This window comes from Pelophylax lessonae, assembly GCF_965119305.1.
Source record: "Pelophylax lessonae genome assembly, chromosome: 6".
Taxonomy (NCBI): domain Eukaryota; kingdom Metazoa; phylum Chordata; class Amphibia; order Anura; family Ranidae; genus Pelophylax; species Pelophylax lessonae.
In genome coordinates, this window is record NC_138773.1 from 20,798,577 (window position 1) to 20,820,424 (window position 21,848).

General features: G+C 42.5%; 1 protein-coding gene across 1 annotated transcript in view; it reads right to left on the reverse strand.

Moving 5' to 3' along the window:
• The window catches only part of LOC309558476 (serine protease 33-like), a gene marked incomplete at both ends in the record, with an annotated part of 31,053 nt that extends 9,932 nt beyond the window's left edge, over positions 1 to 21,121 (reverse strand). The window contains 2 exons of the mRNA XM_082261547.1: positions 801 to 996; positions 21,010 to 21,121. Coding sequence (XP_082117673.1) covers positions 801 to 996; positions 21,010 to 21,121 — 308 coding nt within the window. The remainder of the gene's footprint in view (positions 1 to 800; positions 997 to 21,009) is intronic.
• Positions 21,122 to 21,848: the final 727 nt, after the last annotated feature.

Below are 21,848 nucleotides of genomic sequence, written 5' to 3' on the forward strand. Positions count from 1 at the left end.
TCATCAGTGCCGCCTATCAGTGCTCATCAGTGCCGCCCATCAGTGCAGCCTATCAGTGCCGCCTCATCAGCGCACATCAGTGAAGGAGAAAAATGTATTTATTTTCAAAATTTACTCGCAGAAAATAAGAAAAACATTTTTTTTTTTTTTTTAATTCTCTGTCTTTTTTCTTTTTTTTTTTTGTAAGAAATAAAAAACCCAGAGGTGATTAAATACCACCAAAAGAAAGCTCTATTTGTGTGGAAAAAATGATAAAAATGTCATATGGGTGCAGTGTAGCATAACCGCGCAATTGTCATTCAAAGCGTGAGAGCACTGAAAGCTGAAAATTGGCCTGGATAGGAAGGGGGTGAAAGTGCCCTGTAGGCAAGTGGTTAAGGTCCCATTTAGATGTGGTCAGGCAGATGTTGACACTCCCTCCTGTTGTCATGTAGATCTGAGCAGGTGAGAATCTCTAACAGTGCTCCTGGTTGCCAAAATCCAAGAGAGGTTGGGTAAAAAGCACCTCCTGGCTGCCCATTACTAAGACACAATACTTCTCCAGTTGTCCAATGTTCACTGTTTGACCCCAGTTACATAACATTGACCATCCACTTTACCTGTAACCTTATATGTAAATGTGATGACCAATAGTGCCTACCCTCACCGATACAAGTTTACCACTCATAAATTGACCACAGATTTATAAAAGATAAATACTCTGTTGGTAAAGCTGTATATGATTAAAACAGATCATCAAAAAACAGAATTAATGGTCCTTGGTAGAAGAATTGGTTTATAAATAAAAATGTTTTACTCACTCTTCGAAGCAATGTGTTGCAGTCAGCACCCACTCGGGTGAGATAAGGGAGCCCCCACATATATGTGATCCTTCATAGTGCAGGCTAACCTGCCAGGGCCATTCCCCATTCAATGCATTTTTACCGCCAACTATCCGACTCGACACCGCAGAGGTACCACACACTGAAAAATCTTCAATAGAGAACGCCCTGCAGACTGTACAGAAACAAAGGAGCTTTGAAATAGAATTTACGTAAGTCATCCCTGAGGCTGCACATCTCGAAGATCTCTCCATTTTCGCTATAGGCCTATTGATTCAACATCAACTTGATTCATCAAAGTCATTATACAGAGGAAATTCATAAATCATTTTATTCAAGAAAATAAGGCTTAATTTTGGCAGAAGAAATATTACAAAGTAAGCTCTTCTGATGCAGGCACTGGATCAGTGTTCTCTGTACATCACTGTGGTATATGTCAGAGCTATATTGATGCATAATAATAATAATAATAATAATAATAATAATAATAATGTGTGCTTGTAAAAAATGCATGTATTTCAAGGCTCAAGTGTATGACTAAACCACACACACTATATTGTCAAAGGTATTAGGACACCTGCCTTTACATGCACATGAACTTTAATGGCATCCCAGTCTTAGTCCGTAGGGTTCAAACTTGAGTTGGCCCACCCTTTGCAGCTATAACAGCGTCAACTCTTCTGGGAAGGCTGTCCACAAGGTTTAGGAGTGTGTCTATGGGAATGTTTGACCATTCTTCCAGAAGCACATTTGTGAGGTCAGGCACTGATGTTGAACGAGAAGGCCTGGCTCGCAGTCTCCGCTCTAATTCATCCCAAAGGTGGGATCGGGACTCTGTGCAGGCAAGTCAAGTTCCTCCACCCCAAACTCGCTCATCCATGTCTTTATGAACCTTGCTTTGTGCACTGGTCCAAATTATTTGGTGGAGGGGGGATTATGGTGTTGGGTTGCTTTTCAGAGGGTTGGGCTCTGCCCTTAGTAGGGGAACTCTTAAGACATCAGCATACAACATTGGGACAATTTCATGCTCCCAACTTTGTGAGAACAGTTTTGGGATGGCCCCTTCCTGTTTCAACATGACTGCGCACCAGTGCACAAAGCAAGGTCCATAAAGACATGAATAAGCAAGTTTGGGGTGGAGGAACTTGACTGGCCTGCACAGAGTCCTGACCTCAACCCAATAGAACACATTTAGGATGAATTAGAGCAAGGCCTTCTCGTCCAACACCAGGGCCTGACCTCACAAATACACTTCTGGAAGAATGGTCAAACATTCCCATAGACACACTCCTAAACCCTGTAAACAGTCTTCCCAGTAGAGATGAAGCTGTTATAGCTGCAAAGGGTGGGCCAACTCAATATTGAACCCTACGGACTAAGACTGGGATGCCATTAAAGTTCATGTGCGTGTAAAGGCAGGTGTCCCAATACTTTTGACAATATAGTGTATAATATTCCCCAGCGGCTGGAACCGTTTATCCCAATAAAAAATACAAAAATGCTTAAAAAATACCAGTGCTTTATACATTTTTCAAACCCCTTTTTTTAAACCAACAAAATTATAAGGTTTGTATAGTGTAAAATGTCCAGTATCCTCAAGATACATCTACCTGACACAATCTCCTGTTTTGCCAGAAAATGCTAAACTCTCACCAGATGTTTTGACCTGTCTATATAAATGGGTCAAAATAGGCTTTATTTATGAATGATTGCTGTCTCCAGGTATCTACCTCCTTTCTCCAAATCCTCTTCTCAGATGCTTCTCCAAAAATGCCGTTACCCAAAGAGTATTAATAAAAAGATGAAAAATAAATATTAAATAGTTTAGTATTTATTAGAAATGAAAGAGGATCCTTTTGATAAAGTCAGGTGATGAAATGCATTTGCAATCAACCAACCATAGGATGACAGAAACAGGACTTTTGAGAAAAATATCCACATCAAAATCTTTGACTTACATACTTCTTTTGATTATGGAGGTCAGAAATTAACTTGCATAAAAAAGAAAAATATCCACATTTGAGGTTAACCAAAAAAAAAAAAAAAGTTAGTGGTTTAGATTTAAACATATTGGACTAGGTGGGACTTTATATGAGACCCAAGGGGATGGAGGTGTAATGCTTTTCAGCTGGTCTTTTCCAGTTTGCACCATGGTTATAAACCTAATTATTTGAGTCTTTGAGACAACAGCCAGTTGTGGATGGGGATGGGTTGGGGGAGGTTGGGCTGTCTCCCTCTCACCTGTTCCCCCATCCACCCATTAGCGGCCATGTGCCTCCAGTGTGAGGACACTAAATTAAGAGTGTTAGGACTGCAGATATAACAGGGTGCCGTGAAGTGGCTCTGCAGCTTTCACATGCGTTTGCAAATGTGTGTCAACTAAACCCCTGTTCTTTGTACCAAGAGACAGGTTTTATTTGGTTGGTGACAGACTGGAGGGTGAGTACATCAGACTGGGGGCTGGCTGACTTTCATGCACCTCTTACAATCCTTCAACCTCATTTAGTGGTTTAGATTTAGCTATAGCTGAATTCATAAAAATTGAGGTTGGGGATGTGCACTTTCCTAAAAAAATAAATTGCACAGGAGGGAGAATTGTAAGCTTTCCTGCTAGGATTACCAAGAAAGCAGGGTGTACCCCAACACTGGTACAAGATAGACCTGACCCCACAGAAGGACAACAGTGGCATACACTTTCTCTAGACACCAGACAACAGGTCATTGATTTACTAACCTCTAGGGATGAGCCGAAGAGCAAACCTCATTGGGAGCTTAACAGGAAAAACCAAAAGTGCCCATTCTGAAGGCTTATATGCAAGTAATTGGCAATAAAAGGGGTATGGGGGTGTGAGTACTGCCCTGGGGGACATGTATCAATATATATTTTTTTTAAACAATCTTTATTTCAGGAGCAGTGATTTTAATGATGCTTAAAGTGCAGCAATAAAAGTGAAAACATATTTTAAATATGGTGCCTGGGGGGTTCCTGTAATGTGGCACATCTGTAGCATGTATAGAACCTGCTGCAGCAAAGTTACTTTCTAAAGAAAAAAAAAAAAAACGAGTCAAACCCCATTAACCACTTGCCGACTGCGCACAGTATATTTACTGCGGCACTCAGCCCCTCACAGGCAGAGTGACGTAGATCTACGTCGCTAGCCTGTGAGGCTCTGGGGAGCGAGCGCGCGCTGCCGGAGGCGCGCTACCGCGCGGTCACGGACCCCCCCCCCGCGAGTGTGACCAGCGGACCTGGTGTCCGCCGGTCACTTGGCGATCGTCGCTGCAGAGGGAGAAAGTCAGGCGGCTGATGTAAACAAGCCGCCTGTCATTCTCCCCTGTGTAGAAACAGTGATCACACGGTTCTACTATGTAGGACCGTTGATCATTGTTCCTACAGCCCAAGCCACAGCCAATCAAAGTTAGAATCACGTCCCTAGGGACACACACAGCCCCTCCCTTTCAAAAAAGTTAACCCCTTCACTGCCAGTGTAATTTTACAGTAACAGTGCATATGTATAGCACTGATTATTGTAGAAATGTCACTGGTAACTCCAAAAGTGTCAAAAATGTCAGTCAAGGGTCCGATCTGTCCGCCCCAATGTCGCAGTCCCGCAAAAAAAAATCGCAGATCGCTGCCATTACGCGTTAAAAAAACAACAAAAATTACAAAAATCTTTCCCTATTGTTAGAAAACGCGATAACTTTTGCGCAAACCAATCAAAATACGCTTTTTGCAATTTTTTTTTACCAAACATATGTAGCATAAAACAAATTGGCCGAAAATGTTAGAAAATTTTGATTTTTACATTTCTTTTTTTGGGGAATTTCATATAAAAAAATTGACGCTCTTTTTTTGTTTATAGCGCATGATCAAAAAATCGCACAGGTGATCAAATACCACCAAAAGAAAGCTCTGTTTGTGGGAAAAAAAGGATGTCAAATTTGTTTAGGTACAGCGTCGCACGACCGCGCAATTGTCCGTTAAAGTCACGCAGTGTCGAATCGCAAAATAGACCCTGGTCAGGAAGGGGGTAAAATCTTCCGGGGCTTAAGTCGTTAAAAATGGCTCGCATTTACAATTGTTTTACAATTGTCGGTTATTGAAAATATTAAGAAAAAAAAAAACGGCATAGAAATGGCCAGAAACACTGGCAAAATTCAAGAGACCATGCTATCACCTTTTCAGAGTGGTCCAAGAGCAACAATGAAGGACAGATAGAGGCAGAGACCCTAAACGTTTCCACAACAACAGAGGAACAAGGAGAACCCAGTAATAAACATTTAATTCAGGACATTGGGAGACGGATGAGCTGAACCTTTTGGCCAGCGGGCAATCTTTCTGCTGCCTTTTGTTTTGACAAGGTTCAATTTTTTCAATAAATATCTAAGAGTCGGTTCACACTGAGGCGACACGACTCCTTACTACTTCGGGGGCGACTTGTGCATTCCCATGCACCAAGACTTCGGAGCGACTTGCAGGGACTTCACATAATGGAAGTCTATGCAAGTCACTCCGAGGTCGCCCCGAAGTAGTACAGGACCCTTTTTCTAAGTCGGAGAAACTTGTGCCGTTCCTATTAGAGCGGGTCCTGTAGCGGTCAATGGACCGCGAGGGAGTGCGACTTGTCAGGCTGACAAGTCGCCTGACAAATCGCGCTAGTGTGAACCGACTCTAAAGTTTGAGCAGAGATTCAAACTAGAATAAAACAGAAAAAAGTGTAGCGCTAATCATAAATTAATTAGCCGATCATAAATTATAATTAGCTAATCATAAAAAAACTATTGATAAATACATAAACCAAAAGTGAAAATTTAAATCAAATGTCATAAAAAAACGTGCAAATGACTTGTATAAATATATTGTTGAAGCAAAGGAAAAGTCCCAAAAAGTGATTATAAAGGTTCAAAACCATAGGTGAATGGTGAATAGTCCAAATAAATTCTTCAAATCCAACACCACCAGGGAAGTGCAGGTAAAAGGACACCACAAAGTGCAACTGATGGAAGGCAGCTTACCAGAACACTATGGTCATTCAAATTAATGAAATGACCTCGCCAAGCTTTAGAATCAGTATGATGTACTCCAGCCCAAACAGGGAAAGCAGGCAGTGAAAAGAAAGCTCCGGTCTCCACAGTAGGTATGTTCATTAGTGGTCACATATGCATGGAGATTTATGATAAAAGAACATAGCGTAATACTGTAAGGTGCAATGAAAACATTTATTTCTGAAAACTACTCACAATGACAGGCGAAATACAGGCACATTAAACATGGAAGCTGCAGTCGGTCCAATTGCGGCATCCCGCGTGTTCCAAGCAGCGCAGTAACAACAAAGCCGGCATAGATGGGGGCGTGTGTACGTAGCCTCTGGTGCCGCCGACGCGTTTTGTCATCAAATGACGTCGTCTGGGCCACGCCTTGTGTATGCAGCTTTTCCCGTTAGATTATTTTGTTTAGCGCAAAAATTTCCTATATTTTTTATTCTAGCTAAAATGACATGTCAATAACTCTGATGTGCACAATAACCTCCCCCACTCATTCTCTGTCCATATTTAAGACTACCTCAATATCACTGGGACACTCCTTGTTCCCTGAATCTTACATTAAAATGATTAAAGTGGTTGTAAAAACTCAAGGTTTTTCTTTTAATGCATTCTATGCATGAAGGTACAAAACCTTCTGTGTGCTGCAGCCCCCCAGACTGCCTTAATACTTTCCTGAGCCCCATCTCAATCCAGTGATGTGCACAAGAGCAATGGCTCTCACAGATCTCTTCCTCCTCATTGGCTGAGACAGCTGCTGGAGCCATTGGCTCCTGTTACTGTCAGTTACAGCCAGTGAGCCAATGAGGAGAGAGCGGGGGCCGAGCTGTGGTCCATGTATGAGTAGAAACACAGAGCAGCAACTCAGGAGCAAGCCTGCTGGGGTGTCCCCATAGCAAGCTGCTTGCTATGGGGCACTCGGCAAGAGGGAGGGGCTAAGAGCACCAGCGGGGGACCCGAGAAGAGGAGGATCAGAGCTGCTCTGTCCAAAACCATTGTATAGAGCAGGTATGTATAACATGATTGTTATTTATTTTTTTTAAATCTGCCTTTAATATCACTTTGAGGACCAAACATATGGGGCCACCGATAAAAATAAACAATATCAGAACCTGAGCAGGACTGAAATGTTTACTGATACTTCCATTATAATCAAACCAGGGGGGAAGGGTAGTTCTGATAAATTACAGTGATTATAGAAGGGATACCAAATTCAGATATCCAGCAAGGATGACCAGATCAGTGGGCTGCACCTAAAAAATCAGGAACTATAGGCTGAATAAGGTTAAATGAAGTTTATTGACATAGATATCACTTTTTCAACACCAGTAAACCATAAATAGGAAAAAATGGCCTGGAAGTCAAAGTGGTTATATTATGTTCCACTATATTTGTCATTCTGTGATTTAAGTATGTATGTACTTACGTACGTACGTAGTAGTAGTGAGTACATGATACCACTGGTGGCTGGAGCTCCATCAGTCGGGGGGGGGGGGGGGGTGCGCGTGTGGCAGACTCCGGCCCGCACCACCATATCCCCCTCCCCGTGCCAGTTTCCTTACCTTGTTCCATGGGACTGACAGACAGCAGCGGCTTCCCCCTCAGTCTCCATGTTTCCTCTCAGCGGCCGTCTCCTATCTCCTTCTTAGCCAATAGGATGCCTTCTCCTTTCAGCCAATCAGGAAACAGATCTCAGGACCTGCTTCCTGATTGGCCGGGAGGAGAATCAGTGCAGCAATAGCGAATATTCATTTACTATTGTCACAGAACTGGGTGGGCTCAGGGCGCAGTGCTCTGCGCCCGTGCCCACCCTTTTTTTAAGCCAATTAGAGCCTCTGGCTCTAATCACGTGCTTAAAAAAAAAAAAAATCTCCCATTGCAATCCATGCGTCCGGCTCCCTGCATGTAGATTAGGGGGCCGGACACATGGATAGGGGGGCTGTGCCCCTGCGCCCCCAATGGACGGGCCGCCACTGCATGATACTACAGTATATCTGATCTGATTTGTCGTCCTTTATTTGTCTCTCATTGCCTTCTCCACTCCTTTTACCCTCCCCTCTCTCCGTTTCTTGAATTCACGTTTCCTCCACATGACGATCTTGTTTATTTGTGTGTCCAGTAACTGTGCAATGTTATATTCACATATCACCAAGGACAGAGGCATGTATGTCCATTGTTAGACAACAATGACGCATAGCATAGTTGATGTGAATGTTATGTGCTTGAGTAGACCTCAGTGTGTGCATAAATAAGACTAGCCCATATAATATATATAGCCCATATATAATATAATGAGTAGCTTCCTATTGCCAGGCAACAATGTTGCATGGATCATCACAGTTACCTTATGACTTTACTCTTACACTGCCCTAGGGAACATGTATCAGTGCAAACTATTTTTTATTTTTTTATTCCAATTGGCAGGGAACAGTGATTTTATTTTTGAGGCACTGACATTTACAAAGGAAAACTGGTTTAACCACTTAAGCCCCGGAAGATTTTACCCCCTTCCTGACCAGGGGCGATTCGGCACTGCATAACTTTAACGGACCATTGCGCGGTCGTGCGACGCTGTACCTAAACGAATTTGACGTCCTTTTTTTTCCACAGACAGAGCTTTCTTTTGGTGGTATTTGATCACCTGTGCGATTTTTTGATCATGCGCTATAAACAAAAAAAAGCGACAATTTTGCAAAAATAACAATATTTTTTCACATTTTTTTATATGAAATTCCCCCCCAAAAAAATGTAAAAATCAAAATTTTTTAACATTTTCGGCCAATTTGTTTTATGCTACATATGTTTCATAAAAAAAATTGCAAAGAGCGTATTTTAATTGGTTTGCGCAAAAGTTATCGTGTTTACTAACAAAGGGAAAGATTTTTGTTGTTTTTTTTTAACGCGTAATGGCGGCGATCTGCGATTTTTTTTGCGGTACTGCGACATTGGGGCGGACAGATCGGACCCTTGACTGACATTTTTGACACTTTTGGGGTTACCAGTGACATTACTGCAGTAATCAGTGCTATACATATGCACTGTTACTGCAAAATGACACTGGTAGTGAAGGGGTTAACTTTATTTGAGAGGGAGGGGCTGTGTGTGTCCCTAGGGGCGTGATTCTAACTGTGATTGGCTGTGGCTTGAGGTGTAGGAACAATGATCAACGGTCCTACATAGTAGAACCGTGTGATCATCGTTTCTACACCAGGGAGAATGACAGGCGGCTTGTTTACACCAGCCGCCTGACTTTCTCCCTCTCCCCCGACGATCGCCGAGTGACCGGCGGACATCGGGTCCGCCGGTCACACGCGCGGGGGGTCCGTGACCGAGCGGGAGCGCGCCTCCGCGGCGCACGCTCGCTCCCCAGAGCCTCACAGGCTAGCGACGTAGACCTACGTCGCTCTGCCTGTGAGGGGCTGACTGCCGCAGTAAATATACTGTGAGCAGTCGGCAAGTGGTTAAAATTGCTAGCCAAAGACATTTCCCTTCTGGCTTCTATTAAAATTATTATTATTCTTTGGAGAGGTCTATGTGCCAGCTTTTTTTTTTAAGAAGCCAGCAATGAAATGTCATTAATTCCATTTTAAACTGTATACATTTTTCCCTACTTTTCCTCTATCCTTGTGACCAAACCAGCAGTGATGAAACGCGTCAAGGAAGGTTGGTTCCAGGTGGACACATCAATGTATGCAGTCTTCTTTTTTTTTTTTCTTTTTGACAAAATAAACACAGAAAGAAGAGCTAAACTTTGGAATGTGGCTTATTTTGTTTACTTGTATACTTTTTTCTTTGTTAGGCTTCATGTACACTGCTACTTGTAAACGGACGTTTTTGAGCAGTTGGGCGTTTTTTTCAGAAGCCCCTGAACCCTCCTCAATGTTATCTTATCTGTCCATGTATGATGGGTCGTTTACAGTCATTTAGAGGCAGTTAAGTTCAGTGTCGTTTTTTGGAAAGCAATTATTTGCGTTCAGGATGTTCAGAACGTGTGTTTACCGGCATTTTAAACGCAAAACGTTACCAAACGCGACTGAACGCGATCACCAGCGTTTAGCGCTCGCGTTTTTCCATTTTAAAGGGGAATGATTTTTGGACCTCTAAAAACGGATCTGAGCGCAAACGCCTGCTAAACGCGGCTACAAATGCGACACAATGGACGTTTTTAAACATCCTTTAGATTCCAGCATTCAAAGGACTTTTTTTAACGTCCCGTGTACATGTAGCCTAAATGCCACCTTTGCTGGAGCACGTTCTACAGCAAAATGTAAAACATAATTTTCATAGAGTCCCCCCCTTAAAATGTGTACCAGACCATTTGAGTCGGGTATGGATCTTAAAAGAAAAGTTTGGATTTTTTTGTGGAAGCATACTTACCTAGGTGGATGCAGCATCGGTTAGATGCTTAATCTGTCTCCTGCCAGCTCTAAGACTGAGAACCAAGCGATCAAACACCACAGATTTTTCAGTTCTCAGAGCTTTGTGAGCAAAGAGCTAGTGACTGTCAGTCATCAGCTCTCCGTTCTTCCCCCGCCCTCACTGAGCAGTGGAGGGGTTGGGAACGGCTGGCTCAGGCTCTCAGCGGCTTGTTGAGAGCCTGAGCCAGGTTCCTGTCCAAAGTTGGGGACGGATCCTGACTTTACTGTCACAATCTTGCGACAGCCTGGATCAGGTCTGCGATGTCAGCTGGCAGAGGGCTTCAGCCCACTGTCTGCTGAAAACAGGTCACAGGAGTGCAGAACAAACTGCACTCCTGTGATCCACAGGAGAAGTACAGCCAAACGAGCTTTGGCTGTACTTCTCCTTTAAGGGGTACATTATGCTAAATGAAAATCCAAAAAAGCATGTGGTCCCCCTAAAAATACCTACCAGACCCTTAATCTGAGCATGCCTCATGACTGATGAGGAAAGGGTAGGGGAGCGAGCTTGAACCCCCTCTCCTGAACCATATGAGGCCACATGACCTCAACATGGGGGGTTGCCTTGCCAGATGAACCCCTGGAAAAGCATCTTGTCCCAATGTCGATGAGGACAAAGGCCTCCTCCCTATGAACCTGGCCTGTGGTTGGGGGGGGGGGGGGGGGTCTGCCAGTGAAGGTTTCACTAATAAGGAATCCTTAGATACCACCCCCCCCCCCAAATGTGAATGAACAAGGGGTAAATAGTACCCCTACTCATTCACAAGAAAATGTAGCGAAGAAATAACACTCAAACGTTTGAAAAGTTCTTCATTAAAAAACAAAATATGTAAAATAAAAAAAAAAGCCAATCATTGTACAGTAAATTCATCATCAATCACAATGCTGACTTCCCCTTCACTTGCCTTGGTACTGCTTGCCAAATGACAGATCCCTAAGATACCCTACTACAATTTTTGGGCAGAGATGTAACTGCTATCCCCTTTTCTTACGTCGCTGGAGGTTCCCAGCTATGTAAGCAATTTGCAGGTAGCAACTGGGGTTCTAGGGGTGCCAGCACTTGCTGCTTCCTTAGGAACCATTGACAGTGGGATGCTGCTATATCTAGGATCACTGCTTCCATATATGATGCTCGACTTCCATTGAACAGGCAAAATTTCAGGCATTTGTCCAAATGGCAGAACAACCAATGTTTGGCTAGTCCCCAGCTAACTATCGGGTATAAATGTGTGTTTGGTTTATATTGGAGGCCTTGACATATGATATAAGCTATTATTGATAAATGTGATTTTCCACAAAGAGTGCCGGTGATGTTCTATCCTTCTACCTTGGCTTATATGACACCATCCATTGTCGCAGTCACCACAAGCACCATCCCGTTACACCGTACAGCTCAGACCAACATAGCTCATAATTTACAAAGTTGAAAAAAAAGCCTCAGCCCCATCCAGTTCATTCAGTTCATAGTGTGCATGTCTGCATTATCATTGTTCTCCATTCGCTTTATATTGTGCTTCATGAGGATGACATCTAAAAGTTTTTTGAAGTTGTTGACACTCTCAGCTAGTAGCACTTCTTGAGAGAGGGAGTTCCACATTTTTACTGCACTAACAGTAAAAAAAACCCTTTCATCAATCTAAGGTTGAAACTCCTTTCTTCACACCTCAAATCCTGGCCACATGTCCTCTTCAGGGACCTTAGAGTAAACTGTTTATGGAGTCACTTTTGATATACAGGGGTACAGTATTTGTACATTCTAATCAAATCCCCTCTTTAGCGCTTCTGCTTCAGAGTGAATCATTTTAATCTATGTCATTGATCCTTATAGCATGACTGAGCTCCTCCATCCCCTTTATTTATTTTGTTGCCCTTCAGTAAACTCCTTCTTTTTCAAAAACTTCTTTCCTGAGGATTGGGGACAAAAGCAGAACTGCGTATTCCACATGAGGATGAACCAGGGTTCTCTAAAGGGGTTGAATTATTGATGTATCTCTTGTTCTTTATTATATTTTTATATGCTGTCATGGTGATCTGCATATACATATTTGGTAACAATTTGTATATTCAGCATAACACGTGTAGAGTCATCCAATGCCCTAGAGGGAATTTACACTAAACAAATAATATTGCATGATTGTGGTGAGGAGACCTCCTTCATCTGCAGAGAATGGTGGGTATGGTTCAATCCTTTCTCTAAACTGTTGCAGAATATTTCAGAAGGGTAAATATAAAACACATTTTTTAATTCCATATCTGTTCATTAAATAGAGATTTTAACCACTTGCCGACTGCCTAACGACTATCTACGTTGGCAGTCAGCCCCTCACAGGCAAAGTGACATAGTACTACATCGCTATCCTGTGAGGCCCTAGGGAGCGCGCGCGTGCTGCCGGAGGCACGCTCCCGCTCGCTCACAGACCCCCCCCCCCGCGCGTGTCCGCCGCTCACTCGCGATCGTCGGTTACACTGGGAGAAAGGCAGGCGGCTAATGTAAACAAAGCCGCCTGTCATTCTCCCCTGTGTAACAGCAGAGATCATACGGTCCTGCTATGTAGTTGCTGTTACATGAAAAGCCACATCCAATCACAGTTAGAATCACGCCCCTCTTAACCCCTCCCCTCCCTCTCAAATAAAGTTAACCCCTTCCCTGCCAGTGTCATCTTTACAGTAACAGTGCATATGTATAGCACTGATTACTGTAGTAATGTCACTGGTACCCCCAAAAGTGTCAAAAATGTCAGTCAAGGGTCCGATCTGTCAGCCACAATGACGCAGTCCCGCATACAAAAATCGCAGATCGCCGCCATTACTCGTTAAAAAAACAATAAAAATGACAAAAATCTTTCCCTTAGTTAGTAAGCACAATAAGTTTTGCGCAAACCAATCAAAATACGCTTTTTGCGATTTTTTTTTTTACCAAACATATGTAGCAGAAAACAAATTGGCCAAAAATGTTAAAAAAAATTGATTTTTACATTTTTTTCATATAAAAAAATTTGAAAAATATTGTTATTTTTGCAAAATTGTTGCTTTTTTTTTTGTTTATAGTGCATGATCAAAAAATCGCACAGGTGATCAAATACCACCAAAAGAAAGCTCTGTTTGTGGGAGAAAAAGGACGTCAATTTCATTTGAGTACAGCGTCACACGACCGTGCAATTGTCCGTTAAAGTCACGCAGTGCCGAATCGCAAAATAGGCCCTGGTCAGGAAGGGGGTAAAATCTTCCGGGGCTTAAGTGGTTAATAACTACTGTGCTTAGATCCTAATCATGTTTTCCGAAAGCTACCAATGGCATCACTTTAGAAGACACATTTTATTCAAGGAGTTCTGAAAAATAAATAAAACGACTTTATCTAAGTGAAGATTGCAAAACATTTAGGCAAACTATATGTTCATGGCGAGGAACGCTATAATAATTTTCCCATTGAGTGTGTAATATCCTCAAGTGTCCTTAGTTCAGTCCTGACCCTCAGATTCAGTTAGTGAGAAGCCCCAGTATAAGTGGCTGTCCCATTTTTGCCAAAATGTTCCACTGTGTAATAGCTCTCCATAACACTCCAGGTCTTTCCAGACATTGGTGGCTTATAAGTGACCTCCTTACCTGTAGCCATTATGATGAGTAGAGCAAGTGTTCCCATTCCTGCTGAGTAGAGGATATTCATTTGAGATGTCTCTCTCACTCTCTGATCTGTGAATAATATATTTTTCTGCTCCAGAACTTATATGTCCTCTGTCTTGAAAAAAAGTGTATTTAGGTTGAACAACCTCTAATTTGCATATCATAAAGCACATCGTACTTTCCACCTTGGATCCAATTGTGCATGCCAAGTATTTCCCACAAACACTTTGATACTATAGTATCATAGAGACCACAATAACACACTTGTGCTGAATTAAATGTATCTATCTATAAACAGAAAGTCATACTTGCTACAAATAGATACATTTAATACAGCACAAGTGTGTTATTGTGGTCTCTATGATACTATAGTATTCAAGTGTTTGTGGAAAATAGTTGAACCTTGACACACACAGTAAGATCTGAGGCACGATCTGCTTTTATATGTGTTTTTATTTAATGTGAGTTTGGCTGCACTCTACACACCTGCAGTTGGTAACACAGTGTTGCTCCATACATATTATGAATCTTTGATTTGCAGTCTTACAGTTGCTGTTTACCTTGGGCTAGGAATGGCGTCTACCCAATACATGATAATGCTGGTCAATAAATTGATCACGTACCAATGCATTTTATTGTTGGAGCTGAGAGGCAGTGCACCTATTTGCATAAATGCCAGAACACTGTGATTGTTGGGGAATCCATTCTGCAAGTTCATTGAGGAGGTTAATGTATCATCAATGATCATTAGGCTGGTCATAAAGTGGTCGATGTTCTACCTAACTCAACTTTTAAAATAAATAATTACGTACTAAGGAAACATTTCTTTTTACCAATAATTTTCTGTCTTGTTTGCATATGATCATCTGCAGTAGGCCTAAGGTTTAGGTTCAAAGTAATTGCAGGTTTCACACCGAACACTGCCTGTTCACGTTTCACAGACCGGGTAAACTATTTGGCCCATTAGCCCATCCAAACCTCCTGCTAAAAGCAGCAGGAAGTCATTTTTTTAATAAAGGTATTATTACCACCAATAAATTATAAATTTCTCTTGTGCAGGCCAATAGAGTCATTGGTTTCTAAGACCCTTGAAGCTACACAGAGTCATTGGTTGCTAAGATGCAGGAATCCTAGCAACCATTATCTCGCTGCCTGTTGGCTTGTATACAAGCTGGCAGGAATACGGGATGAGGGCATTAAGCAAATATGGTCATGACTGTATTTGGTGAATACCCTCAGCCAGCTGCGGAGCTGTCAGTTGCAATGAGGAGCCGATCAACAGCAGATCATCTTGACATGTCAGTGTGTATTCTTCCGATGAGTCATCAGGTGTCGTTCATCATGGTTGATGATGGATCTGCATTACTGATGACACAATTTACTGAAACTGTGGGCCTTTTTTTTTTTAAAGTAGAACTACAGGCAAAACTTTTTCCTGGTGTCTCCATTGCAGCATATGTGTGATAGTAGCCCCCCCCCCCCCTACTTCCGCCCACAGGACCAATGCATAGCTATAAAAAGTTAACACCCACACAACAGCCCGATTCCCTTTTTTTGTCCTCATGGAACTCACAGCCAGTGTGAAGAGAAGAAATCCTTACCTGCCACCTTTTGTGGTTTTCCACACAGGTTAAGCCTCTCCTGTAGCGCAGTCCCTGACCTTAGGATGCTAAATGCTCTTATAAAGCAGAGAACTCCTTCTGTGGATCTGGTGTTTTATAGGGTTGAGATCAGGCCATTCAAGTTTCTCCTGAGCCAAACTCGCTCATCCATGTCTTTATGGACCTTGCTTTGTGCACTGGTGTGCAGTCATGTTAGAACAGGAAGGGGCCATCCCCAAACTCCTCCCACAAAGTTGGGAGCATGAAATTGTCCAAAATGTCTTGCTATGCAGACATCCTAAGAGTTCCCTTCACTGGAACTAAGGGGCCAAGCCCAACCCCTGAAAAACAATCCCACAACACAATCCCCCCTCCACCAAATGATTTGGACCAGTACACAAAGCAAGGTTCATAAAGAAATGGATGAGCGAGTTTGGGGGGGAGGAACTTGACTGATTTGCACGGAGTCCTGACCTCAACCCGACAGAACACCTATGGAATGACTGCGAGTCAAGCCTTCTCGTTCACATCAGTGCCTGACCTCACAAATGCGCTTCTAGAAGAATGGTCAAACATTCCCAAAGACACACTCCTAAACCTTGTGGACAGCCTTCCCAGAAGAGTTGAAGCTGTTATAGCTGCAATGGGTAAGTTGGGCTTGGCCCCTAAGTTCCAGTGAAGGGAACTCCTAAGGCATTAGCATACCAAGACATTTTAGACAATTTCATGCTCCCAACTTTGTGGGAACAGTTTGGAGATGGCCCCTTCCTGTTCCAACATGACTGTGCACCAGTGCGCAAACAAGAGCCACAAAGACATGGATGAGTGAGTTTGGGGTGGAGGAACTTAACAGATTTGCACAGAGTCCTGACCTCAACCCGACAGAACACCTATGGAATGAATTAGAGTGGAGACTGCGAGCCAGGCCTTCTTGTCCAGATCAATGCCTGACTTCACAAATACGCTTCTAGAAGAATGGTCAAACATTCCCATAGACACACTCCTAAACCTTGTGGACAGCCTTCCCAGAAGAGTTGAAGCTGTTATAGATTCAAAGGGTGGGCCAACTCAATATTGAACCCTACGGACTAAGACAGGGTAGGCGTCCCAATACTTTTGGTAATATGTTGTTTATTGAACATAATGGGGTAACAATAGGGGTTGCATTTGAAGCCCCCTTTAGCTCACAGGTTGACAAGCACTGTGCTAGACCCTCCGCATTATGGGAACTACCATAGACCTAAGCTAAATGCAAGTTTATGTATATCCTCCTATCCAAGAAAAAAGAACAGGAATAATGAATAATGGATAAATAAATAATGAACAATTGTGCAATTTTATGTACTCTTTAGTCTTTACTAGGCATATATTTATGTCCTACAACCTCTCCATTATAGGAAGTACTATAAAACTAAGCTAAATGCAAATTTAGAGATATACCGCTATCAGAGAGAGAAAACACAAACAACAAAAGACAAAGATGAATGAATAATAAACAAGTGACGAATAAACCACTGTTCAGCTGTGTGTACTCTTTGCTGTTTACTGAGCTTATTAAATCCTCATTTCATTGATCTGTATTTGTTTTTCCACATTTAGATCTCTGTGCGTGTTATTTATTTAACCAGTTAAACTTTTAAGCCATTAATAATCATTGGCAGGGGGAAGCCATCACGTATAAAAGTGGTAGTAATACACCAAACGGGAAATGTTTTTGGGTTTGCACTGAACCTTAAGCTCATCCCCAGTTGTATAGAACTCATTACTCACTTTATCTAGTTCACGATGTCGTGGAAATTAATAGGGCTTGGAGCATAGAAACCCGCTCAGTGAGCTCAAGATTAATACGCACCAAACGCCATTAAACCCTTGTACTGAAAAGTACAATGTACAGCTCTTTTGTATAAGGTTATCCAAGCGCTCGGCAGCAAAGAAATGAACAGACACACTTGCTGTAGTCAATTAGATGCCATCTGGAGGGTTCCCTCTGAGTGACTGAGCCCTCCAAGACAGAGCAGGTTTATTTAACAAAAGGGGGTTACAGGGAGTGGCTCCAAAACCACCAATCACAGAACATGTATACATTCAAAAAGTACAATAGGAACTGTAGAGTAGATGCCCATGAATGGACACGACTGAACAAAGGGAATCCCAACTGTAACATAGCACATGGCTTCTCATCGTTCATTCATGTCAATCCATAAACACGGACTCATACCTGTTAGTGGGTCTCATCAAACATGATTCATATATATAAACCATATTTAATAGTGACCATTCTATTTGTTCCAGTTGATGAGGCTTTATCTGTATAAGATAATAGCAGCAGTGTTTCAGTCACACGGATCGAATATGACTAAAAGATTCCATCCATTAATCTTGGTAAAATGATAAGAATTCCATATCATAAACATATCTCAGCAGTACGGGGCCCCGAATGGCTGGTATAGATTTGTGCGATGGACTCTCTTTGCTACTAGTATTGTGCCATCTCATCTTAATGGAAGGTTTTCACTAACAAGTCTTTTCTGCAATGACAGTTAAAGCAATAATCGCTGTGAATAGTGATTACCGGTAAAACTGACACTGGGAGACATTATGACTATTTAACTAAAGAATCAAATTTCCACAGCAACGACCGCCCCATAGCAAATTCAATGCTAAAGGGCAGTGATGGCAAACCTTGGCACCCCAGATGTTTTGCAACTACATTTCCCATGATGCTCAATTACATTGCAGAGTGTCTGAGCATCATGGGAAATGTAGTTACAAAACATCTGGGGTGCCAAGATTCGCCATCACTGCTATAGGGCGACCGTTGGAGGGCATGTCGATCCCTGCGGATGCCCTGCTGGTGGCTATAGATGTTGAAGCACTATATAGCTCCATCCCCCACCAGCAGGGCATCCGCACAGTCGCACATGCCCTCACACAATCTAATTCAGATTCCCCAGTTACACAAAAATTCATTCTACAATCACTTGAATACATCCTCACCCGTAATGTATTTTCCTTTGATGGTTCCCATTTCCTCCAGGTACAGGGCGTTGCGATGGGGACATGCTGTGCCCCATCGTACGCCAATCTGTACCTGGGGGAATGGGAACGTTCTTTCCTCTCTGAGGAACAACATTTGAAATATACCCAGCACATATTGGCATGGCATGGGTACATTGACGATGTCCTCATTGTCTGGACAGGCAGTGAGGAATTACTCCTGGACTGTGTTCACTCCATGAACAGGAACAACTTCAATCTTTCATTTACCCTAAATTATAATAGTGAGTCCATTGACTTCCTGGACATCACAATTAATAAAAACCAATTAGGCAATATCACGACCACATTATTTAGAAAACCTACCGCTGCCAATACAGTACTTTACGCAACTAGTGCTCATCCAGCCCCATTAATAAGGTCTATCCCTTACGGGCAATATTTGCGACTCAGACGCAATTGTTCTGAAGATCCCATTTTTAAGTTGGAAGCAGATAAACTTAGAACAAGATTGACCACCAGAGGCTACACACAAACTTGTCTTAAAAAGGCCTATCGTAGGGCTAAATCGCAACAAAGACAAGACCTCATCTTCAAAAAATCGATTAAAACTTCACGTGATAGCAATCAGATCCAACACCAGGCACGGATTATAACCTCATACACGAAACAACATGATAGAGTTTACAATGTCCTCAACAAATACTGGCATTTACTTACATGTGATCCACATCTTAATCCCTTTGTTACTGACCAACCGGCGATAACTTATCGCAAGACCCGTTCACTCAAGGATAAATTAGTTAAAAGTGAATACACAGGCGAATTTCGCCAAGATCCTTGTAAACGCTTAGGAACTTTTAAATGTGGAGGGTGCAATATATGTCAATATATTTGCACAGACCCCAATATACTTCTTCCCAATGGGTCCCCATACAGACCCCTACATTTCTCTAATTGTCAAACGATAGGAGTAGTCTATCTCCTCCTCTGCTGCTGTGGGTGCTTCTATGTCGGGAAAACGAAAAATGAATTTCATAAACGAGCTCAACGACATATTACATGTATGCGTCAACGCAACCCTGATCTCCCTCTTGGGAGACACGTTCTAACTACACACAGTGGCATTTTCCCACGTTGCCTTTTTGTCATCCTTGACCGGGTGCACCCCAGTAGCAGAGGAGGAGATTGGGACAAGACTCTTTTACAAAGGGAATCTAGATGGATCCATAATCTCAGGGCTACCATCCCCCTAGGACTCAATGAAAGCATTAGCTTCAAGCCCTTCCTTGAGGGTTTCTCATCAGGAGGATGGGATCCATAATATAAGTCCTTGAGGACATGATTTAATGACGACACTATGGGGTAATGTCCTTAAATGTAATATTTGTTTCACTTTAAAATCACCAAATATATCTATATACCCATAATATATTGGACATGATCTCTTCCTTCCCTTTCTTCCATATATACAGAACAAATTTTTCTATACTGTGTAGATCCATCTCTACATGGATCTTGCCCGACAAATAAAACATAGATCTGTTTCTTTAACGGATGCAGTCAGTCCATACGTTTTCATTCTATTTCAGTCCCAATATCTGTGAACTTCATTGTTTACATACACTTTTGCTTTAGTCCTTTTGGATTAGTTGCCCCTTCCTTCTATCTATTACTACCTTTTATCATATATCACATACTACAGCATATAAGTACCATTGTGTGGCTATCAAATACACTCTGTTTGCTGTGGTCTTTGCTCCCGTTTTAATTGAATGCTACTCCAAAGTATCCAACATCAATTGTATCCTATCTTTTGTATCTGCTCCTTTATGTAAACACAGAGTTTGCCTTGTTTTGATGTCTCTCTTTTTGGTTCCGCCCCCTCAGCCGCAGCTTTATACTATCGACAGTGATGCTCACTGGACAGATCCTCCCCCCGGCGCACACAGGGGCGTCTTTTCGCCCCATCACCGGTCACCTGATCCCGCCATGGGCGGAGATTCAGACCCGGATGTTGTGCGTCGGCGTGCTCGGAACGCACGCCGCGGCCAACCATGTGTGGGCGGCGTCTGTGCGTTCCGGACACGGGGGACCTCCATTGGTCCACACACGTCCCGGGAGGAGTTTAGACGCAGGCTCCGGCGCATGCGCCGGCGTACTTAATGGCGGACCGCGCTCTACTCAGAGCGCGCCGCCATTACTCAAACATACAGGGCTGTACAGGTAAGTTATCCTCTCTCTGGATACCTTGAACTATTTTTGTGACACTTGCACTCGCCATAGAATTTTTGCTAACATCTATTCTGGTGTCTGGGCACCTTTTGGGACTTCCATTAGTACCATCTCTCCCTCACTTGGTGACTTTTATCCTCGGCCATATATTGCTCCTATATTCCTCCCCACCACCCAGCCTTTTTTTTTTTTTTTTTCTTTCTCTTTCCTTTGTAAACTATAGAACTCACGTTGGGAAATGAGGACTTCTCCATCCTTACTTTTACCTCCTACCTGCTAATCCTCTGATACTCCATATATTTTCATGCTTGACATGTTTTATGTCAACAGGGATGTAGTGCTGGATACGTCCCAGCACCATATATCCATCGGGGGACACCTCCATTCTACTACTAATTCACAGGTAGTCACTACCAACAATATCTTTTCCTATTTCTCATTTCAATCTCCATTATGGATATACTCCATTTAATTTTCCCTCTACTTTTCCTTTTCATAACCATCTAGATGACCTGTGTGTTTTTGACCTTACCTTGGAGATCCTCGTGGGAATTTCTGATCGTGGAGCTCTCTTTTCACTGTCATTTGCCAAACCACTGTGTATTTGGCTTATAACCATTTAAATCCCCTTTGGAAGCCCATACAATATTAATAAATTGTTCTGAGCCTTTCTTGCATAGACCCAGCCAAACTGGCGTATACTACTTGCGGCCATAGACAATTGAAGGCCTTTTTCTCATCCACCAAGGCCCATCCCTTTGGTCTTACGTCCTGGATTCCACAGAGGTCTTACATATCTGGTATGTAATCATAGAGGCATTTTTGCCCCTCTTTTCACATCTAAATACGACAAACACTGTGTATAATGAATTATGTGATATATTGTTTCTAACATTGTTTAATACATGTGAAATCTAATTCTATACTTACCATTTACATCATACTCATTGTTACCTTTTATGCTCCTAGTCTGAGCTCTGGTGTTTTCTGGACTATCGAGAAAGGCAATTGGACCGAAACGCGTCTAGTCCGATCCAGACACCTCAGACCCTCTTGGTTCCAAGACGTATCTATGACCTTGTTTTTATCATATATTTTATGTGTGATTATGT